This window comes from Argentina silus, assembly GCF_951799395.1.
Source record: "Argentina silus genome assembly, chromosome: 19".
Lineage (NCBI taxonomy): Eukaryota > Metazoa > Chordata > Actinopteri > Argentiniformes > Argentinidae > Argentina > Argentina silus.
In genome coordinates this window covers 4,519,255-4,533,169 of record NC_139673.1, presented here as the reverse complement: position 1 = coordinate 4,533,169, position 13,915 = coordinate 4,519,255, and the positions used below count along the sequence as shown (strand labels likewise).

Sequence of the window (13,915 nt, the reverse complement as noted above, 5' to 3'; positions counted from 1 at the left end):
GACAGATAGACAGACAGATAGACAGACAGACAGTGGAGGCCTGAGTGCATAGTAAACTTTCCCCACCAGAACACCCTACAAGTCTCCCCTCCGTTTCTGCTGCTCCCTGTCAGCCAAGTCTCCCACCCAGGTACAAGGCTGTCTGCTGGACAGGCTGGCAACAACACTGGTCAAGGACAAACACAACAGGAGGCAGGGGTCTGTGTGTGTCTGGACAGCAGGTAGAGGAGAAAACATGAGAACAAAACCATTGAAAACTCTCAGTATCATCAACACACACACACACACACACACACACACACACACACACACACACACACACACACACTATATATATATATATTTATTATATATTTGCCTTCGGAAAGTATTCAGACCCCTTCACTTTTTCCACATTTTGTTGTGTTATAGACTCAAATACCCCAGAATGACAAAGCGAAAACAGGTTTTTAGAAATTTCAGTAAATTTATTCAAATTGAAATACAGAAATACGTCATGTACATAAGTATTCAGACCCTTTGTTTGATTGATCTTGACAAACTCCCCAGTCGCTGCCAGTGACAAACATACCCAGAACTTGATGCAGCTACCACTATTCTTTACACGAGAGATGTTGCGGAAGCTGCATTGCATGTGCTGGATTTGCACCAAGCTTAATGCTTTGTAGTAAAACCAAATAAAATTTCCAGCCACTTTCTTTGCTGTATCACTTGAATTCATTGTTGCAAACACAATTATGGATATGAGATAGATTATTTTCCATTAAGGGATTCTTTTTGCCCACTTGGTTATAGACCAATTTTGTAGAGCGACTGAGATGATGTTGTCCCATCGGCTGTGCTTTTTCCTCTCCACCATTCAACTGTAGATTTGTATATGTCTCCCCAGGCCTCAGGGTCGCATTCCTGAGCAGTTTTGTTCCTGTCCATTTGCTCAGTTTGTAATGACAACCTAAACCACACAGTGTGTAATTGATTCCTATGCAAATCAGACACCCTATAAAAACAAAGATATTAATTCCAAAATTACATTAACTGTTATTCTTGCATTAAGTCAACTTATTGAGTGATTTATTGATGACATTTTTGATATTTTAATAAATTTACTGAAATTTCTAAAAACCTGTTTTCGCTTTGTCTTTGACATTGATGATGGCAAATTCTTTTAATTTAATCCATTTTAAATTGAGTCTATAACACAACAAAATGTAGAAAAAGCGAAAGGGGTCTGAATACTTTCCGAAGGCACTGTATATATACGTGTATGAATATATGAATAACTTTGCATACAGCATATAGTGAGTTATTGTACATGATTGAAAGCAAGCAACAGCATCCAATTATAATCAAAGATAACCGTGCATTTCATTGCAGTGGTTGTGGGTAGCAGTAGGCAATACTGGAGTATAATTGGTCGAACCACAGACGCATTCACTGATATGGTCCATGCACTCTCTATCCTTCGGTCTCAAACCAATACACTCCCAAAACAACAACTGTCAAGAACACTGTCTTTCTGGAATACTGTAAGAGTCTTCTAGCCTAAATACCAAACTGTGTCTTTATTCAACAAATCAATACTATCAGTGAAGGCTCGTGGAGGTAGAAACCGGAGGACGGGCCCCTTCAGGTATTCTCCTCCAATGCTTTTTGACAAGGAAGCAAGGTGGAGGACGGAATCCAATACGTGAGGAACCGACTTTCTAACAACTGAGAATGGGCCCTAAACTGTGGTGTTGTGTTCCTGCGTCGGTGCAGCGCTGAAACTCATCCCCTTTGCAAGCAGCAACACTTTTATGTTTAGGCCCTATTGTGTGGAGGAGAAAAGAGAAAGTAATTGAAGGGGTTGGTTCCTTTACAGCAAATGAGTAAACCCCGAGGCTGATCGCAATTAACATCTGAAGAGAAAATAATGGGAGAATTTATAAAGAACATGTTTACTGGCACTTACAGTGTAACTGCCAGATTATATTCCTCTGGAGGCTTTGATTTCAGATGTGAGCAAACATACACAAGGCATATGTGGCTGCAGCTACAGATCCACCGGGAGACAATAAGAACACTGCAACAATAATTCTGAGACTTGCTGGTGGGCTGTTCACCCAAGTGCTCTCCTCTGAGGCGAGACACTTTAACTCTGCTCTCTTAAAACTGCTCTCTTTCCACCAAGATGTGTTAAAACGTATTGCCTTGCTGGCAATACAAATTAATGGAATGAAGAAGACCCAAAGACCCAATTGATGAATATGTCTTTGTGTAACTACACAGTTACTACAGTTTGTTAAACTGGAATGTATTAGTAGCTGTTGTAGCTACTACTTACTAGTTACTTACTAGTTACTAGTAGCTGTTGTAGAGTAACTGGACCAAGATGAGTTTGACATGAAGTGTTTAAATACTTGATGGACGCTGACAAACAATCACAAATAGTGTGAAACAAGACCACTGGAGTGACATGGCCTAGATTGCCATCTATTAGTGGAGTCCTTGTGATTGTTGCAGATTCTGATTAATGGGGAATACCCAGTGGATTCATCAAGTTAAATGATCTGTGAGATTGAAAGTCGAGTCCTCTGTGAATCACAAGGGGCTTGATAATTACATCAAATGTATGTTATTTTCTCATTTTCACCTATCCAAGTTTAAATAAATGGATAATGTGTTTTGTTAAACTAATGATTTCACTAAAGCAGCTAAAGGGAGTTTAAAATTAGCCATATCTCTTGGGCAAGGTGTATTGTTCATCATATTGTACTTTATGTATATACTCTAACCCTTTGTCAACTGTGCAATATAAGGCCCACTATGGTAAATATTTGACAAACATGAAAAATCAAACATAGCTGGAATTGAATGCTGCTCAAAAAAGTAAAAAAAAAGAAAAAAAACACTTCCAAAGGGTTAATGCAACTATACCATGCAATGTTAATAGACCTTTTTACACCTTTTGATTTTCAAAAGCCTTATCTGATTCAAAGCATCATTAATTAATTCAAGTGAAATCTCGCGGTACCTTTCAGACATCTTGCATTTTTTTTTAGTGTGAGAGAATGCATTTATGAAATACATCGGGTCAAAAGGAACTCGAAATAAAGGGCCTTATTGTCGATTTTGAGTGGCTTATTCCGACCGAATGCATGTGAGGCTGTAGGCGGCTGTCCCGAGCCTCGCGTGCCAAACCCCTGAGCGGACTGTCTCTCCGGGGCTCTCGAGCCGTATTGTGCGTCATTTTCATCGCTGCATTTTGTTTTTTCCATCGAGGCAACATGGCAACTCCCGCCGCGGTCAATCCATCGGGTAAGTCAAGATTTGGTTTTTGGGGGGAAGGCAACACATGTGGTTTAAGGGTGTTATTGTCGGGGTTTTGGGTAGTTGAAACGCAAATGTTATTTTTGACGTTTACCGAAAGGCGACTAAAGCCGAGGCGCTTAGAGACACCGACGCCAGGCTCAGCGCGAGCTCCAGCATCCCCTTCCCCCACCGAGTTGAAGCTTTCTTGCACACGAATAAACGCGTTCCTCTTCGTCATAGTTTGTTTAGAACCACTATTTTCAAAGCGACAATGCTAGGATAATGATGTTAATGCTTTAAACGTCTCGTTTTGTAGTCTGGCCGCGAAATGAGATGCTGATTGCGTTTGGAGTCCTTGCAGGCAGCACAGCTTGTACGTGCTTTGATTTTCCTGAACAGTCCCCTCTGTGATACAAAGGTTATTTTGCATATCCGAGCCCACCGCGCATAGTATCTCGCTCATTTGAGTCGAGGCATTTCGGTTTTATTGGTGGCCTACTGGTGTCACTTGGCATATCTGTAGGTCAATGTCTCTTGCCTGTTGATTCGGTGATCGGAAGAATATGAAGCTAGCTCCACCGGAGTTGACTCAACGCTATTTCGGTGTAAAGAGCTCGAGGTTTTACTGAATGGCCTAGCTTTCGCATAGCCGTCAAAACAATTAGGCTACTACCTTGATCTCTGTCCATTGCCAACTGAGAAAGATCCGTTTTCCCTGATTGAAGTTATGCAATGTATGGTTGCTATCTGTCTCAAGCAAGGACAGGAGCGAATGGACCTCATCGGTTGTTACAATGTAGCTACTATTTTGTTACACTGACCGTGCACTATGTACTATGCACACAACGTGTTTTTAATAACATTTGTACACCGTTAAAATAATCATAGGCCTCCTTTTTGGAAATACAGTGAGTCCAGAAATATTCTACATAATGCCTCCATATCCACAGCAAGTATTTCAGTCAGATTCTCTCTCTCCCCCCCCCCCTCTCTCTGTCACCTCATTGGAAATGTAAATGAAGTCAAATAAATAAATAAAGAAGGGGCATGTTATTAGCACATTGGCTGCATACAGAATGGTGAGGCGAGGCAGGCGTTGGTCAGAATGAACAATCAACAGATGAGAACTCTCACTGGCAGAAAACAGACGAAGGACACTTTATTACAAAAAACAGAAACTCATCTCTCTCTTTCTTCCTCGGCCTCAGCGGAGAACCAATCTGCAGGCCATCTGCGAGCTAGGCTTACATCTTCCATACAAATAGGACCAAACACACACACACTCTGTGATCTTTACCAAGAGCATCCTTTTAACAAGGGATTACTGAAAGGCATTAATCTGTTCCTGCCCAGTAACAAAGCATATTTGTCAGATTATTTGATCTGTTTTAATCTCATGTTTGTTTTCTTTGAGTGAGTGAGTGAATGATATAATGGCAGGTTGGGATGGATTGGAAAAAGCGTGCTGGAAACTGACATTGTTTTAGATCAGAAAGTGAAGGTCTATCTGAAGCCTCTCTATCTGGCAACCCTGATGGCTCATAGCCAGGCCTATCTTTTGCAGCGGTTGTTCAACCAAGTGGCCCGTGACGATCTGAGATCAGTTTTGCCCTGTCCTACACAATGGCCACGCAAAGATAAACTGACTCTAGGTCCGAGCCCCGTTTTTGCCAATTGCACCCGAAGCATTGCAGAGAGTGCAGTGTCACTGGAGGTGCAGTGTCATTGGAGGATGGTCCCAGGCTGGAACAGATACGATTGGCCTCGGGCATGTATGACATGGCGAGTTCAGTGACCTAATGAGGTTAGCGTGACAGCAGAACAGAAACATCAGTGTAGCACAAATGTTGTACATGTAGTTGATGGCTAGTGTTTATTTGACTGTCCTAGCTGTACATGTAGTTGATGGCTAGTGTTTATTTATTTGACTGTCCTAGCTGTACATGTAGTTGATGGCTAGTGTTTATTTGACTGTCCTAGCTGTACACGTAGTTGATGGCTAGTGTTTATTTATTTGACTGTCCTAGCTGTACACGTAGTTGATGGCTAGTGTTTATTTGACTGTCCTAGCTGTACACGTAGTTGATGACTAGTGTTTATTTATTTGACTGTCCTAGCTGTACACGTAGTTGATGACTAGTGTTTATTTATTTGACTGTCCTAGCTGTACACGTAGTTTATGACTTGTAAAATCATTTAGCAAACACTCACACTTGGACATTATGTGGCCCATACAGGCATCAAATGCTCCACTTTCGTGTGGCCAGAATCCTGCACCGTCTAACTGAACCATCCAAACCAGTGTGCCATGTCCATCTCCTTCATACAGCCTGGGGGGTACAGTACTGTCCTGTAGGTACTATGGGTCTAGAGGGGGTACAGTACTGTCCTGTAGGTACTATGGGTCTAGAGGGGGTACAGTACTGTCCTGTAGGTACTATGGGCCTAGAGGGGGTACAGTACTGTTCTGTAGGTACTATGGGCCTAGAGGGGGTACAGTACTGTCCTGTAGGTACTATGGGTCTAGAGGGGGTACAGTACTGTCCTGTAGGTACTATGGGCCTAGAGGGGGTACAGTACTGTCCTGTAGGTACTATGGGCCTAGAGGGGGTACAGTACTGTCCTGTAGGTACTATGGGCCTAGAGGGGGTACAGTACTGTCCTGTAGGTACTATGGGTCTAGAGGGGGTACAGTACTGTCCTGTAGGTACTATGGGCCTAGAGGGGGTACAGTACTGTCCTGTAGGTACTATGGGCCTAGAGGGGGTACAGTACTGTCCTGTAGGTACTATGGGTCTAGAGGGGGTACAGTACTGTCCTGTAGGTACTATGGGTCTAGAGGGGGTACAGTACTGTCCTGTTGGTACTATGGGCCTACAGGGGGTACAGTACTGTTCTGTAGGTACTATGGGCCTAGAGGGGGTACAGTACTGTTCTGTAGGTACTATGGGCCTAGAGGGGGTACAGTACTGTTCTGTAGGTACTATGGGCCTAGAGGGGGTACAGTACTGTCCTGTAGGTACTATGGGCCTGGAGGGGGTACAGTACTGTTCTGTAGGTACTATGGGCCTACAGGGGGTACAGTACTGTCCTGTAGGTACTATGGGTCTAGAGGGGGTACAGTACTGTCCTGTAGGTACTATGGGCCTACAGGGGGTACAGTACTGTTCTGTAGGTACTATGGGCCTAGAGGGGGTACAGTACTGTCCTGTAGGTACTATGGGCCTAGAGGGGGTACAGTACTGTTCTGTAGGTACTATGGGCCTAGAGGGGGTACAGTACTGTCCTGTAGGTACTATGGGCCTAGAGGGGGTACAGTACTGTTCTGTAGGTACTATGGGCCTAGAGGGGGTACAGTACTGTTCTGTAGGTACTATGGGCCTAGAGGGGGTACAGTACTGTTCTGTAGGTACTATGGGCCTACAGGGGGTACAGTACTGTTCTGTAGGTACTATGGGCCTAGAGGGGGTACAGTACTGTTCTGTAGGTACTATGGACCCTAGAAGGGGTACAGTACTGTCCTGTAGGTACTATGGGCCCAGAGGGGGGTGCAGGTGAGGATTGACTGAAGGAAGATGAATGCCCACAACGTATTAGAGGGCTTATTCGTCACCTGAATCGTGACTCAGACTCCATTAATAATGGTGTCAACAAAAGGCAGGTCATATTTCGCTAAGTGCAGTTCCCAGATACATGAGCGGCATGATAATGAATTTAGGCGTCGGTCCCAGAGTGAACCAGCAGTACAGTAGGAACCACGGTTTCCTCTCGGATACGCTGCTGGCGCTGTGGGAAAGGCTGATGTGTTTGTGTGTGAAACACATGTATTGTGATTTTTTTGAACATAGGCCTCATGGTTATTGCTGTGTCTATCCAGTCACCATGGTAACTCTGTTGGTGCCTAATAACCAGGCTAAACCCTAAAATTCACACTACCGAGCTGCGCCGAGCTGGGCTGTACCGGGCTGGCTTGGTGACGTATCCACCATAGTTGCTGAAACAGTGCTGGAAAGGACAATGTGAAAGGAAAATATCTGAGCCAGCACAATATGGTTCGGGTCGGCCCTGTGGTGTGTAAAGGCCGTAATTGATCAATCATATGACATCAGTTCAGTGAGGTTTGGCAAACACTGTATAGGCTACTCATGTAGCATGTTTAGCATCTGTAGCTGTCCTGCGATGGCCTGAAAGCTGTCGTTCAGCAGGATCCAAACGTTCAGTGATTATCTGTCATCAGAGCCCTCTCTGATATGAGACATGCATTCCGTCTTTTGAATCTGAATACGTTAGGGCCTCAGTGGTGTTTGTTTCTCCCTCAGACTGTCAATAAGGCCTCATCTGTTTGAGTTAATCACTTCCACTGGAGTGTGTGTGAGTGTGTGTGAGTGTGTGTGTGAGTGTGTGTGTGTGTGCGTGTCTCTCTTCAGGGCCTACTACAGAATGGTAAACGTCCTGAGGCTGTTTGAGTGACGAGGCGACTGGGGAAAAGACGGCTGAAGGAAGGAAAGAAAGAAGGAGGGAGGGAGGGAGGGAGGGAGAAACAACCTTGTCTGAGAGAGGAGAAGTGACTCAAAAGGAGAAAGCACGCTCCAAACCCCCCCCCCCCCCCCCCATCTCCCTCCCCCCCCCAGTCCCAGAACACAGTCTGATTAATGCGTTTGACCCCAGGGCTTCTTAATGACTGACTGAAGATGTGGCTCTGATTGAGCTGGCGAAGAGAATACCGTACAACCATTAGCTGGTCCAGTGTTTTTCCTCCGTGCCTCTCCCTCTCCCTCTCCCTCCCCCTCCCCCGGTGGTGCGCCGGGCCTCCGCAGAACACCAACTTTAACAATTAAGAACCGATGGCAGGTCCGAGTTAAACAGCAGCCCCCACCTGACTAAGATACACACACACACACAAGCTTGCGCACACACACACACACACACACACACATGCCCATTACTTTAACTCATCCTGACTAACATCCACACACACACACACACACACACACACACACACACACACACGCCCATTACTTTAACTCATTCTGACTAACATCCACACACACACAAGCATGCGCACACGCACACACACGCACACACACGCACACACACCCTTCCCCGGCACGTAGCTAGTAGTGATAGGAGACGATAACAGGAGCATATTTGACATTCCGACGGCCTTGCCGTGTGTGCCGGTCCGGCTGCAGGTCCCACAGTGTGACTAGGAGATGAACGTGTGTGTTTACGTACGCCCAGGTCATGAATGAGTGAGTGAGCTGATGGCTCTTTCCTCGCCAGGCGCTGCATTGCGCCCGTGTGTTTTTTCCCCGAGTCGGAGCGGAGCGGAGCAGATGCGAGGAGAGAGAGGGGGGAAAATGCACACGGTATCAAATATTAACTAACTATATATTAACTGCCTGCTGGCTGGGCGCACTGGGGCCTAACGGGGGGGGTTGTTTAGCCTATCCATTGCATCAGCCTGAATGAGTGAGTAGACCACAGAGAGAGAGAGAGAGAGAGAGAGAGAGAGAGAGAGAGAGAGAGAGAGAGAGAGAGAGAGAGAGAGAGAGAGAGAGAGAGAGAGAGAGAGAGAGAGAGAGAGAGAGAGAGAGAGAGAGAGAGAGAGAGAGAGAGAGAGAGAGAGAGAGAGAGAGAGAGAGAGAGAGAGAGAGGGAGCGAGGCAGAAAGTGAGAGAATACGGTAGCACATCGCTTACACGGGCGTAATAAAATCTACTTTAGAGAAAGCAAAGGGAATTGAAGGCAACAGGAGAGCTGTTGAGTGAATAGGCCTGAGGGAAGGAGCGGAAGAGAGTGAGTGAGTAGAGCAGAGCAGAGTAGAGTAGAGTAGAGTAGAGTAGAGTAGAATAGAGTAGAGTAGAGTGAGTAGAATAGAGTAGAGTAGAATAGAGTAGAGTAGAGTAGAATAGAATAGAGTAGAGTAGAGTAGAGAGTAGAGTAGAGTGAGTAGAGTGAGTAGAGTAGAGAGTAGAGTAGAGTAGAGAGAGTAGAGTAGAGTGAGTAGAATAGAGTAGAGTAGAGTAGAATAGAGTAGAGTAGAGTAGAGTAGAGTAGAGTGAGTAGAGTAGAGAGTAGAGTAGAGTGAGTAGAGAGAGTAGAGTAGAAGAGAGTAGAGTAGAGAGTAGAGGTGAGTAGAGTAGAGTAGAGTAGAATAGAGTACTCTACTCACCTCTACTCTCTACTCTACTCTCTACTCTACTCTCTCTACTCTCTCTACTCTAGAGTAGAGTAGAGTAGAGTAGAGAGTAGAGGTGAGTAGAGTACTCTATTCTACTCTACTCTACTCTACTCTACTCACCTCTACTCTCTACTCTACTCTACTCTACTCTATTCTACTCTAGAGTAGAGTAGAGTAGAGAGAGTAGAGTAGAGTAGAGTAGAGAGAGTAGAGGAGAGTAGAGTAGAGTAGAGAGAGTAGAATAGAGTAGAGTAGAGTGAGTGAGTAGAGTAGAGTAGAGTGAGGTGAGTAGAATAGAGTAGAATAGAGTAGAGTAGAGTAGAGTGAGGTGAGTAGAATAGAGTAGAGTAGAGTAGAGTAGAGTGAGTAGAGTAGAATAGAGTAGAATAGAGTAGAGCAGAGCAGAGTAGAGCAGAGAGAGATGATACTGATGCCGATTCTGTTGTTGTTGTTTCACATAGAGAGAGAGAATGAGGAAGAGGGAGCAAGAAAAGCGTGATTCAAGTGACATGATTCAGCGGAACATTCACTCTGCTCCTGCCACCAGGCCTGGCTCTGAGGAGCACTTTGTGACCAAAGACATTTGTGACCGATGTAACACTGTAATAACGTATTATTGTTGTTGTTGTTGTTGTCTCCCACAGAGATGGGCTCTGAGTTGCCAGGGCCGGTTGCTATGCCCGGGGCAGTGGTGGGGGCGGGGCAGGTGAGGATGGGAGGAGCCATGCCAGGGCGAGGGGGAAAGAGGAGGTCGGGAGGGTGAGTATCCGTACTTCAGTCATATTCCTCCGTGAATTTTCCAGTAGGAAATTCCAATTAAATATAATTGAAATAGATAACTTTATTTCTCCCAAGGGGACAGGTCGAGGTGATGTGCTGAATACACAAATGCCCACCAGTGTTGAAATTCAACATCGGAATTCAGCATCCCAATGCTGCCCAACTGACATTAACTTTGCAGTCATTTCACAGGGAACAAAACACGCTGACAAAAACAACACTATTTTCATTTCATACAACAGGAGTCTGTGCTGTGGCCAGCGTACAAGTCTATTATGAGAAGGTGAAACGCTCTGACCCAGTATTCCGTGGTTCACTTTCCTTTTTTCCGGGATAAACCAGGCCGCTTACTCCACACACTGGCGTTCTGCCTATACAAACATGAATAAATTAACCCCAGAGCCATCCAGGCAATGTGACAACCCAACATGACACAGAAAGACACCGGGGACGTGTGCATCATTTCTCGGTTTATTTATTTATGCATGTGTGTGGATGGAATGTTTCCAAGAGGCTCCTGAGACGACAACAGCAGACACGTACATAGCAGGCATCGTCGTGTTCATTCAAAGAGACAGACAGAGGCTTAATGGTGTATTACCCCCCCTGTCAGGTAAACCATGCATGATGTACTTTGACATGTCCGCCTGTAAAGAGATGATGGAGAGAGAGAGAGGGAGAGAGAGAGACACACACACACAGAGAGAGAGAGAGAGAGAGAGGGAGAGAGAGAGAGACACACACACACAGAGAGAGAGAGAGAGAGAGAGGGAGAGAGAGAGACACACACACACACAGAGAGAGAGAGAGAGAGAGAGAGAGAGAGAGAGAGAGAGAGAGAGAGAGAGAGAGAGAGAGAGAGAGAGAGAGAGAGAGAGAGAGAGAGAGAGAGAGAGAGAGAGAGAGAGAGAGAGAGAGAATCACCCCTCCCTTCTGTTCCTGGTTGCTGAGTATGCCCCTACGTTAGTGACTGTGATACTCTGATCTCTCTCCAACCACTCCATACTTAAAGACACTTAATGAGTCAGTGTGTTGCGTAATCTCTCTGTCGTAACAATAACGGCTCCCGCAGTAATCAGCGCTGCACACAGGCACACGGAAACCATATTTATGCTGGCTCACATCACCTAGTCGTGATTGTGTGTTTTGTTGAATCGGGTGTTGAATCGGGTTTTATTACATGTTTGATGATTGCTCAATTGTTGCCACAAGTCAAAAAAAGGAGTGTAATTTGTTAATTTGGCCAGCGTTTGTTAATCCTGTCAGTACTGTTGGATTTGGATCTGTGTGGCTGTGGGTTTTTTCCCAGTGACAGAAGTGTGAAGTGCTGACGTGCATTCCTTTGACACACACACGCACACACACTCCTCAGTTCCTTCATTTTCAACCCTTTCATCTGATACAAGGATAAACTCCCAATGTTAGGCACACACATACATGCGCGCGCACGCACGCATGCACGCACACACACATACACACACACACACACTCCTCAGCTCCTTCATTTTCAACCCTCTCATCTGACACAAGGATAAACTCCCAATGTTAGGGTCACACACACACACACACACACACACACACACACACACACACACACACACACTCCTCAGCTCCTTCATTTTCAACCCTCTCATCTGACACAAGGATAAACTCCCAATGTTAGGGTCACACACACACACACACACGCACACGCACACACCTTCCACTGAGGAGAGCAAAGAGAGAGAGTTCATGCGATAACATTAGGTTATTATTACCATTGTCATGGTAACCAGTCACCAGCAGATGCGGCCTTGCTTCCCACGCTGCGCCTCTTTTACAGTACGGTTTAGTCATCCTAATGTCTTGACACATTTGCTCATAACGTGTTGAAATCAACCTTGAATTTAAGCTGAAATGTTACAAAATACAGGAAAATATAGAATTTGTTGCCATATCAGGTTCTGAAGACTCCCTCTCTCCCTTCCTCTTTCTGGGATATTTGAATGCGTCACTTTGCAGTTGGCCAATTCACCCGTCAGTCTGACAGGATAACTGAGCGTTGCCTCACAGAATGTTGATTCTCCCTCGGCAACAGCGGTTGTGACACGCTGATTCCTATCCCGACGCGTCTGGAAGCCGGCCCGAACGTTCCATCACTTTCCCGCCTGCCTGTGTGACACGTTCACATGAAACCATTAGAGTTGACGAGAGGCTCCTGTCAGGGAGCGCTCAGGAAATAGATGTGTTTACCCCCTTCCTCTGTCAGGGGCCCGCTCACCGCCTCACTCTGACACCAGGAGGAGGAGACGGCGGAGAACAGGTCTGAAACAGAGAACAAGCCTTCTCAGCCGTTAGACGGTTGCACGACAGGAACACCACACGGTCAGAAACGTAGGGTAGAAGGCACTCTTCACAGCAATGTGTCACCCATGTCTGACTGTCAGTAATTGGCCTCTGATTGGTTCGCAGGATGGACTTCGATGACGAGGATGGCGAGGGACCAAGCAAATTTTCAAGGTGAGACCAATCAGAGACGGCCGATTTTAACAGTTTATCTGTTCCTTTTACGACGTTCATAAAGCACTCTTGCTTTGACAAGCAGTTGAGTATTTCTGGTTGTATTGTGGAGACTGTTCATAAGTTGCATACACCATTCAATACATTGTTATATCACTATTTGTTTCATATCAACCTCAGTACTTGTGGACATTATTTCATGTATTTTTTTCCTGAGCCCATTGTTGAATAATTTTATTTTTGGATCATTTTTGGCTGTATGACCATTGTTTTTTTCCCCTCAAAACAGCTTCAGCTTGACTCTCGCTCCATCGCAGGCCTTGTCTCCCGTTTGGTTTTCCTCAACATGTGTTTTTTCTTTCTGCTCATGTTCTCTTTTAGAGGAGGGTGTGTGTCCATTATGGCCCAGAGCAACACTGGCCTTTTTCTCTTTACTTGAGCAATGGAGTGGAGACATTGCCCTCTGCTGGGGAGAGGAGGAACTACATCTGCATGTTCTCATAGGATTAACACACCGCTACCTCAAACTCTCTCTCTGTCTTTGTGTAACTGAAAAGAGTGCATCATACACATCCAGAGCCGTATATTTTACAACAGTTTTAACATTTGTAAATAGTGCCTTCTGCCTACTGTGCGTCCACCAGGGAAAAGTGTATTATTCATATTAATAATACATTTATCATACGCATTCACAGTAGCTTTTGTACATATCTAATATGCAAACACAGAAGGCTCAGGGCGTTAGGGGCTCGTAACTCCTGTTTGAACGTGACGAGGGTCTTCCTCACGCGTACAGCCTCCCTCCGCCCTCTCTGTCCAGAGGAGGAGAGGGGAAACAGCCGCTGAAAACAATGCATGCCCTTTCTTGTCATAACACCCATTACCAACTCATGTAGACTGGTAGTCATGCTTTGAGTTTCCCCCCCATGTTGTTATTACCAGACTAATCACCTACTCCTGAGTCCATCACACCGTCACGTGTGCTAGTAGGCCTGTGGATGGAGGTACTGGGTTGACTGGCCTGCTGTGTGTTTGTCTGTCCGCCGGTGGGTCCGTTGGTGTCACATGGTCTCTCCTCTTCTCTGCTTTGCAGGTATGATGATGATCAGTTTCCTGGTGGTGGTGGTGATGGTGATAAGGAAAGATATGCCAGGTAGGCTTA

General features: G+C 45.5%; 1 protein-coding gene across 5 annotated transcripts in view; it reads left to right on the top strand.

Moving 5' to 3' along the window:
• Positions 1-3,061: 3,061 nt before the first annotated feature.
• The window catches only part of arnt2 (aryl-hydrocarbon receptor nuclear translocator 2), a 43,132-nt gene continuing 32,278 nt past the window's right edge, over positions 3,062-13,915 (top strand). For 3 of the 5 annotated variants that reach the window (XM_083691086.1, XM_083691085.1, XM_083691084.1), the window contains exons 1-3: positions 3,062-3,297; positions 10,119-10,233; positions 12,706-12,753. In XM_083691086.1, coding sequence (XP_083547212.1) covers positions 3,267-3,297; positions 10,119-10,233; positions 12,706-12,753 — 194 coding nt within the window. In that variant the 5' untranslated portion in view covers positions 3,062-3,266. Of the gene's footprint in view, positions 3,298-10,118; positions 10,234-12,705; positions 12,754-13,344; positions 13,907-13,915 lie in introns of those variants that run through there. The other 2 variants (XM_083691083.1, XM_083691088.1) reach the window with 2 other exon arrangements.